The sequence below is a fragment of the Amblyomma mixtum genome, chromosome 3 (assembly GCF_055824585.1).
Source record: "Amblyomma mixtum isolate Tamu chromosome 3, ASM5582458v1, whole genome shotgun sequence".
NCBI classification, from domain to species: domain Eukaryota; kingdom Metazoa; phylum Arthropoda; class Arachnida; order Ixodida; family Ixodidae; genus Amblyomma; species Amblyomma mixtum.
Window position 1 is genome coordinate 12,146,385 of NC_143014.1, and position 15,609 is coordinate 12,161,993.

Below are 15,609 nucleotides of genomic sequence, written 5' to 3' on the forward strand. Positions count from 1 at the left end.
GTTCGCACAGAGCAGAAGGCAGGGAGCTGTCTGCCCATCAAAACTGCGGGAGTGGTGCTCATATTCTTTCTGCACTTGTTCCTAGAGCGCGCATGATGAATCCCTTTAACCACAATAATTGGCAGTTTCCAGGCCCAGCAAAGCGTCTGCCACACAAGCCAGCAGTAGAAGGAAAAGTCCGCCCCCTGCGTCCCATGGTCTGAACAAGGCAACAAAAATAACAATTTAAAATACTTGATAATGTCAAGGACCACAGACAGTATAACAGTGATAACTGGACGAACATATCGCAAAAACAACACTTGAAAAGGCCAGTAACCACAGAATAAAATTTTCCAGGACGAGTTATGGACTAATGGCAACAACTGAGCCAGCGAGTTTGTTCCGGGGTCAAAAAGCTATAGATATGAGAAAGAAAACAAAGGTAAAGGTGGTCATCCATTAAAGGGATCAAGAAGTGACCAAAATGAGATTTACTCTGATGAGATCAAAGACTATGATTCCCATGAAACGAGGATTTACCACTGAAAATCGAACGAAACAAGAACTTTAGCGTAGGACAAGAGGCGACGAGCACGTGCAGTGACCGCAGGGTTCAAGAAGCTCGGGTCCTCTGTGATGAAATGGCAAAGGGGTGACCTGAAAGAGTATCTTGCTGGCACCTCTAAACACGTTGCTGAACGTGAAAAACGCATCCTTTACTTGCTTGCAACTTGGTCACAGTTGCACAAAGTGGTCTCACGGAAAATGCAAATGGTCTGGTCATCCCATTCATTTTTCATATCAAGCCAACAATGGACGCCTGCCACGTAATGAGCTGCGTCTCAGTCATGGTGAAATGTGCAAAGGTCTTTCTGTGCCTCAACTCAGTGTGAAGTGTGTCCAGGTATGACATTACAGGCACAGTCTCCTCTAAAAAATCTGCAATGCATGGAGATCACTGAAAAGAATTTTGCAGACGCCTTCGAACAAAGCCATGCACTGCTTGTTTACATGGCTGCCCAGGCCAAATACTCGTGAACAAAAGACATTCAGGGCCACACAACACAACACTAGCAAACAAAGGATGTCCACATAACAGCACTTGCAAAACTGCTGCCTCCTTGCTTAAAAGTAGTCACTGCACAGGTGAGTGGAGGTGGCTTCTGTCAGATTGTAATGGCACCCTAGCTGGTGTTTGCTTTCTGGAAGCGGCTTCAAAATGGTGCTAAAACTATGGGAAAGATCTCTCCCAGTTACTGTTCTTCGCAGATAACTTTACGAAACAGGGGCAGACCTTACCTTCCTCCTCACTCCATACCAGGTTGGATATGCAAAATGTAGCCGCTATCTGCAGCTTCACATTGGAGTGTGCCTGCAACCAAGCCAGCAGCCATCAGTTGTGCCACGCTTTCAGACATGCATCAACAACTGCACTCACAATGTAGGTGGTGAGTTTCTTCAGGACGTCCTCATTGGCCATGATGAAAGCCTTGGCAGTGTCCCCATCGGCAATGTTGGCCAGAATGCACAGCGCTTGCTCCTTGACATCAGCACTGTGGTCTCCTTCGAGAATGAGGATCACTGCCTGCATGATCTGGGTCCCATGGCTGTCCATGATGTGGTCAATGTGCTGCAGGAGATGGAAAATGTCCCCATACGACACCACTCAAAATCTTGCGCACAGAAAAATACATAAATGAAACAACCTCAGGGAAACAAGTTGGCAACAATTGCCTCCTGGCCTGCCAGCAACAAAACAAATTCATGCCGCAATATCGTGAAAGAACGAGGCAGGACACAGAGTGCTAACAACTGAATGTTTGTGGGCTGCAGAAAAAAATGAGAATAATCTATGAACACACCCGGAAGTTAAAAGATAACAATAAAAGGATACCAGCGTAAAAATTTTGCAAGTGCCTCAGCCTTTCAAGCAAAAACACAAGGTGAAGATGGCCTTGCAATCTCATTCACTGAAGCCTTTGCCGTCTTCTAGGGTGGAGCATAGCTGAAATCAGCGTTCAAGAGGCAGCATTTGGTGGCTCTCCAACAATGCATGTGTGGCTGCACCGTGCTTCACCTCACTCATACCGGGTCTAATGCAAGCTTTGGCACCACAATTTGCTAGATTAGATCACCGACCATCCAACATACTCTAGTGTCTTTGCAAACATGCGTACAGCTCACTTTCTGTGGCTGCCTGCCTGGCAGGGGCCAGAGGCAGACACCTGCCACTGTTCAAGCGGTCTAAAATAATGAGACAAGCACTAAACATTGCACAGTCAAACAAGTACAAACCAGGATGCAGGGCGAAAACTGCGAGGGACCACAGACCGGGTGTCACGTGAGGAGGTCTTACTTCCTGGCAGGCATAGGTCTTTCGATACCTTCTGTGTACCAGTGGAGGAATTGCATGGCAAAAATCAAAAGTATCTGTACTTTAACAATACTCGATACGCAGAATGGCTTTTCTTGTGGAACCCCCGGTGAGAGCCCCTCCCGTGGAATGGCACTGTCCTTTCCTGTGCTCCTCCCTGTTTGGTCCAGCCTAGCTTCTTTTGCCCTGCAGGAAACTTCTTCCCCCCCCCCCCAATAAATAACCCATACAGCTGCCACTGATTTAATGGCGCTGTTTCACTACCAAATCTTGGTCTCCATTAATGGACTTGGTTTTAAACAGTGCTTTCATGGTTTTTTTCGTACTCAACGCTGGACGTAGTGACAGCCTCTGCCATGCAGATCTGCGCACGATTCGTGCTTGTGGTGGCTAACAAACACTGCTAGGGCAGCCACGCGCTTACACCAATCCTTTGGCATTGCAGGTTGGCGTTAGCAAGAGAAATAAGATTCATTGCAGTTAAAACATTCTAGCATGCTCACCTAATCCCGAATGACACAAATTAAAAGCATGCAAACACCGCTCATTTTTTACATATTCAGTTTTTTCTTTACGGTCAGAAAACTTTCTGTTACTGCAGAGCACTTTCTATTATCATTTAATTTAAAAGGAGTGAAATACTTTAAATGAATGTTTCCTCTTTCTCCCAGATGAGGTCACAGACGGAGGCGGTGGCAGTACGTCATGACCATGAAGACGCTCAACTCGGCTTGCCTCGTCAGATCCGATGTACTTGCCAGGCTCTTAAGTCTTGTAGCAGTATTGGATGCTAAGGCAGCTTTGTCGACAGCATCCTTTGAGCGCGTTCATACATCCACCATGTCAAAATGTCCACCTCTCTGGAACTGCACTTGAAGACCCAAGCTGTCGGAAACAATTGCGACTATTTTAGGACATTCTCTTGGCACACCATGCGTGATGCACTGGAATTTCTTATTTGATAGCATACAGGACATTCTTCGCTTGAAAGACAAACTACGACATCTACGCACTGCACTGAAACTGCTTGGCCTTTCTTCTCTGCTCCAAGCGGTTCTTATGGGAAACTGCTGCCAACTCTACTAACACATCCACAAGCCTACCACAACAGTTGCGATGGCCGCCAGGGGGTTGCACAGCAGGCTGCTAACTAATATCACACACGGGTCAATAAAATGCACCAGCAGATGTATTCTTTGCTCCACATGCCTCAAGAGACCCATCTGCTCCCGCAGAAAGAACATTTGTTTCGCTCTTTCCGACCGGTGGTTTTCTTTGATTCGAGGCAAACATTTCGAATACTTCTGACACATGAAAACGGTTAAATGGCATAACGGGCATTTTCAAAATCGTGTATATTTTGAACAAGCAAGGCCACTACATGAAAAAAAAAAAAAAAGAGAATGTACTTAAAGGTGCAGTGAAGAGGAATCTGAACTCGTCTTTTTGCCACGGGAACTCGATCTACACGTTCCGAGCATTCTTAGAAACATTGATTTATTGCCCTGTGTGGCCGATTTCCCTGATTAAATCGGATTAACGTCCAGCTCCCGCCTTTTTTTTTTTTTTAATTCTCCCCGTACGGTGGGCGCAGTCAACGAACGTGTGGAGTGCCTTTCAGCCAGCTCCGTGGAGGCTTGCCGCTTTGCCATTGGCGGAGTAATACGTAGCAATCCGTAGTAGCAAATAGTCCAAGCGTATTTTTATTTCTGCAGGCTTATTTTGTGGCTATACTATCTGCAAATGAAACTATTTATTCACGGAAACCTAAAAAACAAAATAAAGTGAAAGCAAAGCCTCCACGGAGCTGGCTGAAAGGCACTCCACGCGTTGGTCGACTCCGCCCACTGTACAGGGAGAATTCAAAAAAAAAAAAAAGGCGGGAGCCGGACGTTAATCTGATTTAATTAGGGAAATCTGCCGCACAGGGCAATAAGTCAAAGTTTCTAAGAATGCTGGGAACGTGTAGATGGAGTTCCCGCGGCAAAAAGACGAGTTCAGATTCCTCTTCACTGCACCTTTAAGCTCTGTCACACTCATTGAAGCTGTGTACACTTCTTGCAAAAATGGCCATCGGAAATTGGGGGTGTCGCGCGGAGCCGACTGTGGGGAGCAAGACCCGTCTACGAGAACCCTGACTGCTGGCCTTATTTGTGATTGTGTCGCTGCACAGTCATTACTTTTAAGCCACGACTCCATGAACACCTGGTATAGCCATATTGCCACGTATTATTGTAGTATCCGTTTGTTCATGCTCAAGGCCGCAGGAAAGGGGTGTTATCATTTTTGTTTGTGACGCGAGAAGTGACTGGACTAATCTCGATTGATCACAGCCATGAAGAGCTGCATCTACGTTTTTCCAGATTACTGTAGATGACCTTGACCAGTTATCTCGAAGTTTCCTTGCTGGCTTTAAACTGGGCGATGCCGCAAGCGGCAGGCATTCGTAGTTCGACGACTGATGAGCACGTTTGTTTCTTACGCCGCCGCCGAGTGATTCAGTTCTTTTGCGGGCGCAAGTCAGCCCAAATAAAGAGCTTCGTTTGCAAGTCTTGTTGCTGTCTTCCTGACCGCTGGACTGCAGTCACTACAACGTGACATCTGGCGGAGGTGCTGGGTAGCCTTCCATGTTCCGGACACCCCCTTCAAGTCGTGATGCCAGCCCTCCGAGTCATTCACCGCAGGACCAGAGTCCAGTCCACTGCGCAAGCCAACGTCTGCTAGGGGACGCACCTGAGATCGGGACTCTGCCGGAGCCTACCCGAAAGCGAAAGCAAACAGCAACGTCAGCCATGAGCTTGCCCCAGACGTCAACTCCAATCATTCTGCAGCAGCCCCGGGTGCCACCAACCTTCGACGCTTCGCCAGGCGCCGACCCCGACGAATGGCTAGAACAGTTCGACCGTGTGGCTATCTTTAACAACTGGGATGATGCCATGAAATTTGGGTACATCTTCTTTCCCTTGGAGGGACCAGCAAGAATCTGGTTTGAGAATGAGGAGGGTAGCCTTACGAGCTGGGAAACCTTCAAGGAGCAGCCTCTGAAGACTTTCACAAACGTTGTGAGAAAGGAGAGAGCCCAGCAGCTGCTACAGTCTCGCATACAACACCCAAACGAGACCGTTGCAGTGTACACTGAGGAGATGAAGCGCCTCTTCCGGCGTGCCGACGCAAACATGAAGGAAGAAGAAAAGGTCAAGCTGCTAATGCGAGGAGTTAAAGAGCAACTCTTTGCCGGCCTCGTCCGGAACCGACCGAAAACTGTTGCGGAATTCATAAAAGAGGCATTCACCATGGAAAAAACTCTTGATGCCCGAGCCCGCCAGTATGACCGCCAGCAGCGCGTTTTCTCAGCAAGCTGCCTGGACACCACTAATGATAACCTGCGGGAGGTTATACGTCAAGTCGTGCGAGAAGAGCTCCGACGATTGCAGCCAACTGGAACGCAGCCGCAGCTTACATCGCTCACTGATTGTCATCTGGTATGAGGTTCAACAGGCCGTGGGTGCGACGCCGACAACCACGCAGCCTCTGGAGCCCCCAGCTATGACTTACGCTGCAGCAGTGCGCCGTCCTGCACCTCGACGACGGGACCCAAGCCCCTACCGCCCTCAGCCAGCTGTGCTGGACCGCTGCCCTCTTGCTCCAACCCGCCCGTCCTACGAGCATCGCACACAGCCGAGGAAATTTGACGAGTGGAGAACTCCTGACCAGTGCCGTCCACTAAGCTTCCACTGTGGCGAAGCTGGTCACATCCTCCGGCACTGCCCATACCGAAGAATGGGCATCCGAGGGTTCTCTTAAACACCCCACGACCCCGACCCGGCCAGCGACCAGCTCAAATCGAGGAGTTTTTGCGTCGTGAAGAATGCCAAGCCGCCTATCACGTTCCCCGTGGCCATCATCCAGGGAAAAGCTGGTACCCACTGTATTACCCATCGGCACTGGGGATCAAACCCCGCACCTCCTGCTTGCCCCAAAGAATGAGTTTTCATAGACCGCACAGCAAGAACCATCAGCCCAGCAAATCACGAAGAACTACAGAATAAAAACAGGTTGAGATAACCCTCATGATGTTGTCTCGAGTTCCGGTAAGGCGGAATTCAGTGATGGATTTCACACTTGGAAGCAGGTCTTGGAGTGGGCAAAACTCTAATCTGGAGCAGCTACAGGTGTATCCGGAGCAGGCACTGATGCAAAATCGCTCACAGTTAAATATGCCTCGGTAATAAGATGAACTGCGCATAAAAGTAAAAAACTTAACACATGCCTCTAGACTCGCAAGGACTTTGCTCTATGGCGGTGTGCCAGAAATTGCCTTAAGAGTTTGAGAACAAGGTGACGATATGTGATTGAGCTGCGACTACTTAGATTGAGCGCTATTTATAATGAACGGATACTAGGCGACAAGTGGACATGAGCAATGCGCTGGGTGGCATAGAGAATGTGAGCAGCAAGAGGCTCCCACACCCCTATGGCATGCACTGTGCATTAAATGCAAATAAGTAGTGCCATCATTGCATACAGCCGGTTGAGTCTTTCTGTACTCATTCTTTAAAAATTATTCTTTAGAATTACACTAAGTTTGGGGTTGACCTACATTTCGGTTCAACCTACATTCCGGTTTTAGCGGTACACTTTGCACTGAATGTGTAGACTGATTACCAAAAATTTGTCAATAAGTGACAGCATAGTTGCACGCCTTTTCCACACAAAATCGTTATCTAATACATTAACTTTCAATTTCAAAGCTCCTAATGAAGCACTAATTTGACAATTATGTCACAAGAAAGCCACCTTGAAATTCTTTCACAATTGCACATGATGAATTTCATGATTTGTTCAACAGAACCTTTAGAAATATATGCACCATTATGTTAGTTACAAAGCAATGCACAAACTAATGCCTGCTACTTGAGGTATTTGTGCATAAAAAGGAAGCGAAGTTGTTGGTGCCAAATAAAGAGAATTATTCGCTTGGGAAAAAAAAAACATGGTGGGATATTAGAGTTGTGTTGGCTGTCCATGCTTGTCCACAAGTGCAGCACACGGCATGCCTCTGCTTTCAATGGTGCGCACAGACCTGCTTAATGGAGAGCAAGTTGCGAAGCAGGCCGAGGGTCTTCATGAGCACGCTGACGTCGGGGTCCGAGAGGAGCCTGAAGACTTGGTCCGTGCCCAGGGTGGAGAGGATTTGGGACTTGATCTTCTGGTCCGCCTGGAAGGCCATGTTCATGAGGGCCCAGCAGCCGTTGAGCCGCAGAGCCGGTTCGTCTCGTCGCGTCAGGCCACACAGCAGCTCCACGGCGCCACATTCCAGGATAGGCTGCAGGGGGTCCAATGAGCCCAGGTGCACCACATTACTAGAAACCTTTTTTGCAGCTGCTAGTAACATAAAAGATACACCTGACGTGCTAGAACTTTGTTCCCTTCAAATCAATGCAGTAGAATCTAAATGATACGAACATGGTTGATATAAATTTCAGAATGATACAAATGGTAAATTTCCCCGGCCAGAGTGCATTGTGTACAATGTGCAGAATTTCCCAAGTTCCGAAGGCTTTCCTGCACCACTACGGACGATACACACGCAAGAGGCGCAGCAGCCACACCCTCAAGCACTGAGTGCACCACCAATGAGCAGGTGAATGTAATCCCCAGCGCCTATTGCTGCCAGATTCTCCGGCCACCAGAAACAGGATGCATTTTTCCATCTAAACCAACGAAAAAGAACATTTTACGCTAGCAGGCAAACGCAAGCCACCAACTCAAAACGCCACAGGAACGCAGTGAAGAGTGGGCCGCTTCATTCGCCCCTGACAAGCGCAGCAGAAAACTGTCTACAAATGCCTGAACTGCCTTCTCAGTGCAGCCAAGCATTCCAGTCTTCGCGTCCACAGAACACCACGTATTTTTAGTTTCAATATAATGAAGTAGATTTTGCCTCACTTTCAATGTCCACTGCTGGCTGGAAACGAACATGAGGAAAAATAGCGAGTGGTTGAGCAAAACGCACATCGGAGCGCAACATGGGCGCCGCCTGGCTTTCACATACAAAGCACACACGCAGCACCATCTGCGGTCATCATCAGCCTGACTATGCCCACTGCAGGGCAAAGCTCTCTCCCATGTCTCTCCAATTAACCCTGTCCTTCGCCAGCCGCAGCAGGAACTGTCACATATCTCGATGGACACCCGTTATTCGTTTGTGGAGGAAGGGGGGAAGAGGGAGTGAGAGGAGAGGGGCGGCAATGAAGAAAATGAAAATTGTATTTGAGGAAGGAAGATGAAAATTGTATTTGAGAAAAGGAAATTACGCAGGAACTGTCTCACATATCTCGGTGGACACCCGTTATTCGTTAGTGGAGGAAGGGGGGAAGAGGGAGTGAGAGGAGAGGGGCGGCAATGAAGAAAACGAAAATTGTATTTGAGGAAAGGAAGATGAAAATTGTATTTGAGAAAAGGAAATTACGCAGGAACTGTCTCACATATCTCGATGCACACCCGTTATTCGTTTGTGGAGGAAGGGGGGAAGAGGGAGTGAGAGGAGAGGGGCGGCAATGAAGAAAATGAAAATTGTATTTGAGGAAAGGAAGATGAAAATTGTATTTGAGAAAAGGAAATTACGCAGGAACTGTCTCACATATCTCGATGGACACCCGTTATTCGTTTGTGGAGGAAGGGGGGAAGAGGGAGTGAGAGGAGAGGGGCGGCAATGAAGAAAATGAAAATTGTATTTGAGGAAAGGAAGATGAAAATTGTATTTGAGAAAAGGAAATTACGCAGGAACTGTCTCACATATCTCGATGGACACCCGTTATTCGTTTGTGGAGGAAGGGGGGAAGAGGGAGTGAGAGGAGAGGGGCGGCAATGAAGAAAATGAAAATTGTATTTGAGGAAAGGAAGATGAAAATTGTATTTGAGAAAAGGAAATTACGCAGGAACTGTCTCACATATCTCGATGGACACCCGTTATTCGTTTGTGGAGGAAGGGGGGAAGAGGGAGTGAGAGGAGAGGGGCGGCAATGAAGAAAATGAAAATTGTATTTGAGGAAAGGAAGATGAAAATTGTATTTGAGTAAAGGAAATTACGCAGGAACTGTCTCACATATCTCGGTGGACACCCGTTATTCGTTTGTGGAGGAAGGGGGGAAGAGGGAGTGAGAGGAGAGGGGCGGCAATGAAGAAAATGAAAATTGTATTTGAGGAAAGGAAGATGAAAATTGTATTTGAGAAAAGGAAATTACGCAGGAACTGTCTCACATATCTCGATGGACACCCGTTATTCGTTTGTGGAGGAAGGGGGGAAGAGGGAGTGAGAGGAGAGGGGCGGCAATGAAGAAAATGAAAATTGTATTTGAGGAAAGGAAGATGAAAATTGTATTTGAGAAAAGGAAATTACGCAGGAACTGTCTCACATATCTCGGTGGACACCCGTTATTCGTTAGTGGAGGAAGGGGGGAAGAGGGAGTGAGAGGAGAGGGGCGGCAATGAAGAAAACGAAAATTGTATTTGAGGAAAGGAAGATGAAAATTGTATTTGAGAAAAGGAAATTACGCAGGAACTGTCTCACATATCTCGATGGACACCCGTTATTCGTTTGTGGAGGAAGGGGGGAAGAGGGAGTGAGAGGAGAGGGGCGGCAATGAAGAAAATGAAAATTGTATTTGAGGAAAAAAAGATGAAAATTGTATTTGAGAAAAGGAAATTACGCAGGAACTGTCTCACATATCTCGATGGACACCCGTTATTCGTTTGTGGAGGAAGGGGGGAAGAGGGAGTGAGAGGAGAGGGGCGGCAATGAAGAAAATGAAAATTGTATTTGAGGAAAGGAAGATGAAAATTGTATTTGAGAAAAGGAAATTACGCAGGAACTGTCTCACATATCTCGATGGACACCCGTTATTCGTTTGTGGAGGAAGGGGGGAAGAGGGAGTGAGAGGAGAGGGGCGGCAATGAAGAAAATGAAAATTGTATTTGAGGAAAGGAAGATGAAAATTGTATTTGAGAAAAGGAAATTACGCAGGAACTGTCTCACATATCTCGATGGACACCCGTTATTCGTTTGTGGAGGAAGGGGGGAAGAGGGAGTGAGAGGAGAGGGGCGGCAATGAAGAAAATGAAAATTGTATTTGAGGAAAGGAAGATGAAAATTGTATTTGCGAAAAGGAAATTACGCAGGAACTGTCTCACATATCTCGATGGACACCCGTTATTCGTTTGTGGAGGAAGGGGGGAAGAGGGAGTGAGAGGAGAGGGGCGGCAATGAAGAAAATGAAAATTGTATTTGAGGAAAGGAAGATGAAAATTGTATTTGAGAAAAGGAAATTACGCAGGAACTGTCTCACATATCTCGATGGACACCCGTTATTCGTTTGTGGAGGAAGGGGGGAAGAGGGAGTGAGAGGAGAGGGGCGGCAATGAAGAAAATGAAAATTGTATTTGAGGAAAGGAAGATGAAAATTGTATTTGAGAAAAGGAAATTACGCAGGAACTGTCTCACATATCTCGATGGACACCCGTTATTCGTTTGTGGAGGAAGGGGGGAAGAGGGAGTGAGAGGAGAGGGGCGGCAATGAAGAAAATGAAAATTGTATTTGAGGAAAGGAAGATGAAAATTGTATTTGAGAAAAGGAAATTACGCAGGAACTGTCTCACATATCTCGGTGGACACCCGTTATTCGTTTGTGGAGGAAGGGGGGAAGAGGGAGTGAGAGGAGAGGGGCGGCAATGAAGAAAATGAAAATTGTATTTGAGGAAAGGAAGATGAAAATTGTATTTGAGAAAAGGAAATTACGCAGGAACTGTCTCACATATCTCGATGGACACCCGTTATTCGTTTGTGGAGGAAGGGGGGAAGAGGGAGTGAGAGGAGAGGGGCGGCAATGAAGAAAATGAAAATTGTATTTGAGGAAAGGAAGATGAAAATTGTATTTGAGAAAAGGAAATTACGCAGGAACTGTCTCACATATCTCGGTGGACACCCGTTATTCGTTTGTGGAGGAAGGGGGGAAGAGGGAGTGAGAGGAGAGGGGCGGCAATGAAGAAAATGAAAATTGTATTTGAGGAAAGGAAGATGAAAATTGTATTTGAGAAAAGGAAATTACGCAGGAACTGTCTCACATATCTCGATGGACACCCGTTATTCGTTTGTGGAGGAAGGGGGGAAGAGGGAGTGAGAGGAGAGGGGCGGCAATGAAGAAAATGAAAATTGTATTTGAGGAAAGGAAGATGAAAATTGTATTTGAGAAAAGGAAATTACGCAGGAACTGTCTCACATATCTCGGTGGACACCCGTTATTCGTTTGTGGAGGAAGGGGGGAAGAGGGAGTGAGAGGAGAGGGGCGGCAATGAAGAAAATGAAAATTGTATTTGAGGAAAGGAAGATGAAAATTGTATTTGAGAAAAGGAACTTAAGCAGGAACTGTCTCAAATATCTCGGTGGACACCCGTTATTCGTTTGTGGAGGAAGGGGGGAAGAGGGAGTGAGAGGAGAGGGGCGGCAATGAAGAAAATGAAAATTGTATTTGAGGAAAGGAAAATGAAAATTGTATTTGAGAAAAGGAAATTACGCAGGAACTGTCTCAAATATCTTGGTGGACACCCGTTATTCCTTTGTGGAGGAAGGGGGGAAGAGGGAGTGAGACGAGAGGGGCGGCAATGAAGAAAATGAAAATTGTATTTGAGGAAAGGAAAATGAAAATTGTATTTGAGAAAAGGAAATTACGCAGGAACTGTCTCAAATATCTCGGTGGACACCCGTTATTCCTTTGTGGAGGAAGGGCGGAAGAGGGAGTGAGAGGAGAGGGGCGGCAATGAAGAAAATGAAAATTGTATTTGAGGAAAGGAAGATGAAAATTGTATTTGAGAAAAGGAAATTACGCAGGAACTGACTCACATATCTCGGTGGACACCCGTTATTCGTTTGTGGAGGAAGGGGGGAAGAGGGAGTGAGAGGAGAGGGGCGGCAATGAAGAAAATGAAAATTGTATTTGAGGAAAGGAAAATGAAAATTGTACTTGAGAAAAGGAAATTACGCAGGAACTGTCTCAAATATCTCGGTGGACACCCGTTATTCGTTTGTGGAGGAAGGGGGGAAGAGGGAGTGAGAGGAGAGGGGCGGCAATGAAGAAAATGAAAATTGTATTTAAGGAAAGGAAAATGAAAATTGTATTTGAGAAAAGGAAATTACGCAGGAACTGTCTCAAATATCTCGGTGGACACCCGTTATTCCTTTGTGGAGGAAGGGGGGAAGAGGGAGTGAGAGGAGAGGGGCGGCAATAAAGAAAATGAAAATTGTATTTGAGGAAAGGAAGATGAAAATTATATTTGAGAAAAGGAAATTACGCAGGAACTGTCTCACATATCTCGGTGGACACCCGTTATTCGTTTGTGGAGGAAGGGGGGAAGAGGGAGTGAGAGGAGAGGGGCGGCAATGAAGAAAATGAAAATTGTATTTGAGGAAAGGAAAATAAAAATTGTATTTGAGAAAAGGAAATTACGCAGGAACTGTCTCACATATCTCGGTGGACACCCGTTATTCGTTTGTGGAGGAAGGGGGGAAGAGGGAGTGAGAGGAGAGGGGCGGCAATGAAGAAAATGAAAATTGTATTTGAGGAAAGAAAATTACGCAGGAACTGTCTCACATATCTCGGTGGACACCCGTTATTCGTTTGTGGAGGAAGGGGGGAAGAGGGAGAGGAGAGGGGCGGCAATGAAGAAAATGAAAATTGTATTTGAGGAAAGGAAAATGAATATTGTATTTGAGAAAAGAAAATTACGCAGGAACTGTCTCACATATCTCGGTGGACACCCGTTATTCGTTTGTGGAGGAAGGGGGGAAGAGGGAGAGGAGAGGGGCGGCAATGAAGAAAATGAAAATTGTATTTGAGGAAAGGAAATTACGCAGGAACTGTCTCACATATCTCGGTGGACACCCGTTATTCGTTTGTGGAGGAAGGGGGGAAGAGCGAGAGGAGAGGGACGGCAATGAAGAAAATGGTATTTGAGGAAAGGAAATTACGCAGGAACTGTCTCACATATCTCGGTGGACACCCGTTATTCGTTTGTGGAGGAAGGGGGGAAGAGGGAGAGGAGAAAGGCGGCAATGAAGAAAATGAAAATTGTATTTGAGGAAAGGAAATTACGCAGGAACTGTCTCACATATCTCGGTGGACACCGTTATTCGTTTGTGGAGGAAGGGGGGAAGAGGGAGAGGAGAGGGGCGGCAATGAAGAAAATGAATATTGTATTTGAGAAAAGAAAATTACGCAGGAACTGTCTCACATATCTCGGTGGACACCCGTTATTCGTTTGTGGAGGAAGGGGGAAGAGGGAGAGGAGAGGGGCGGCAATGAAGAAAATGAAAATTGTATTTGAGGAAAGGAAATTACGCAGGAACTGTCTCACATATCTCGGTGGACACCGTTATTCGTTTGTGGAGGAAGGGGGGAAGAGGGAGAGGAGAGGGGCGGCAATGAAGAAAATGAAAATTGTATTTGAGGAAAGGAAATTACGCAGGAACTGTCTCACATATCTCGGTGGACATCCGTTATTCGTTTGTGGAGGAAGGGGGGAAGAGGGAGAGGAGAGGGGCGGCAATGAAGAAAATGAAAATTGTATTTGAGGAAAGGAAATTACGCAGGAACTGTCTCACATATCTCGGTGGACACCCGTTATTCGTTTGTGGAGGAAGGGGGGTAGAGGGAAAGGAGAGGGACGGCAATGAAGAAAATGAAAATTGTATTTGAGGAAAGGAAATTACGCAGGAACTGTCTCACATATCTCGATGGACACCCGTTATTCGTTTGTGGAGGAAGGGGGGAAGAGGGAGTGAGAGGAGAGGGGCGGCAATGAAGAAAATGAAAATTGTATTTGAGGAAAGGAAGATGAAAATTGTATTTGCGAAAAGGAAATTACGCAGGAACTGTCTCACATATCTCGATGGACACCCGTTATTCGTTTGTGGAGGAAGGGGGGAAGAGGGAGTGAGAGGAGAGGGGCGGCAATGAAGAAAATGAAAATTGTATTTGAGGAAAGGAAGATGAAAATTGTATTTGAGAAAAGGAAATTACGCAGGAACTGTCTCACATATCTCGATGGACACCCGTTATTCGTTTGTGGAGGAAGGGGGGAAGAGGGAGTGAGAGGAGAGGGGCGGCAATGAAGAAAATGAAAATTGTATTTGAGGAAAGGAAGATGAAAATTGTATTTGAGAAAAGGAAATTACGCAGGAACTGTCTCACATATCTCGATGGACACCCGTTATTCGTTTGTGGAGGAAGGGGGGAAGAGGGAGTGAGAGGAGAGGGGCGGCAATGAAGAAAATGAAAATTGTATTTGAGGAAAGGAAGATGAAAATTGTATTTGAGAAAAGGAAATTACGCAGGAACTGTCTCACATATCTCGGTGGACACCCGTTATTCGTTTGTGGAGGAAGGGGGGAAGAGGGAGTGAGAGGAGAGGGGCGGCAATGAAGAAAATGAAAATTGTATTTGAGGAAAGGAAGATGAAAATTGTATTTGAGAAAAGGAAATTACGCAGGAACTGTCTCACATATCTCGATGGACACCCGTTATTCGTTTGTGGAGGAAGGGGGGAAGAGGGAGTGAGAGGAGAGGGGCGGCAATGAAGAAAATGAAAATTGTATTTGAGGAAAGGAAGATGAAAATTGTATTTGAGAAAAGGAAATTACGCAGGAACTGTCTCACATATCTCGGTGGACACCCGTTATTCGTTTGTGGAGGAAGGGGGGAAGAGGGAGTGAGAGGAGAGGGGCGGCAATGAAGAAAATGAAAATTGTATTTGAGGAAAGGAAGATGAAAATTGTATTTGAGAAAAGGAAATTACGCAGGAACTGTCTCACATATCTCGATGGACACCCGTTATTCGTTTGTGGAGGAAGGGGGGAAGAGGGAGTGAGAGGAGAGGGGCGGCAATGAAGAAAATGAAAATTGTATTTGAGGAAAGGAAGATGAAAATTGTATTTGAGAAAAGGAAATTACGCAGGAACTGTCTCACATATCTCGGTGGACACCCGTTATTCGTTTGTGGAGGAAGGGGGGAAGAGGGAGTGAGAGGAGAGGGGCGGCAATGAAGAAAATGAAAATTGTATTTGAGGAAAGGAAGATGAAAATTGTATTTGAGAAAAGGAACTTAAGCAGGAACTGTCTCAAATATCTCGGTGGACACCCGTTATTCGTTTGTGGAGGAAGGGGGGAAGAGGGAGTGAGAGGAGAGGGGCGGCAATGAAG

General features: G+C 46.3%; 1 protein-coding gene and 1 pseudogene across 8 annotated transcripts in view; one reads left to right on the forward strand and one right to left on the reverse strand.

Moving 5' to 3' along the window:
• Positions 1 to 15,609, reverse strand: part of LOC149349231 (armadillo repeat-containing protein 8-like) — a 315,354-nt gene that overhangs the window by 3,338 nt on the left and 296,407 nt on the right. For 5 of the 8 annotated variants that reach the window (XM_089578152.1, XM_089578148.1, XM_089578149.1 and 2 more), the window contains 3 exons: positions 7,440 to 7,682; positions 1,421 to 1,612; positions 1,282 to 1,354 (listed from right to left, as the gene is read on the reverse strand). In XM_089578152.1, the coding sequence (XP_089434278.1) occupies positions 1,282 to 1,354; positions 1,421 to 1,612; positions 7,440 to 7,682 (508 nt within the window). Of the gene's footprint in view, positions 1 to 1,281; positions 1,355 to 1,420; positions 1,613 to 2,574; positions 3,242 to 7,439; positions 7,683 to 15,609 lie in introns of those variants that run through there. The other 3 variants (XR_016289983.1, XM_089578150.1, XM_089578151.1) reach the window with 3 other exon arrangements.
• On the forward strand, positions 4,781 to 6,033 carry LOC149349232 (uncharacterized; annotated as a pseudogene).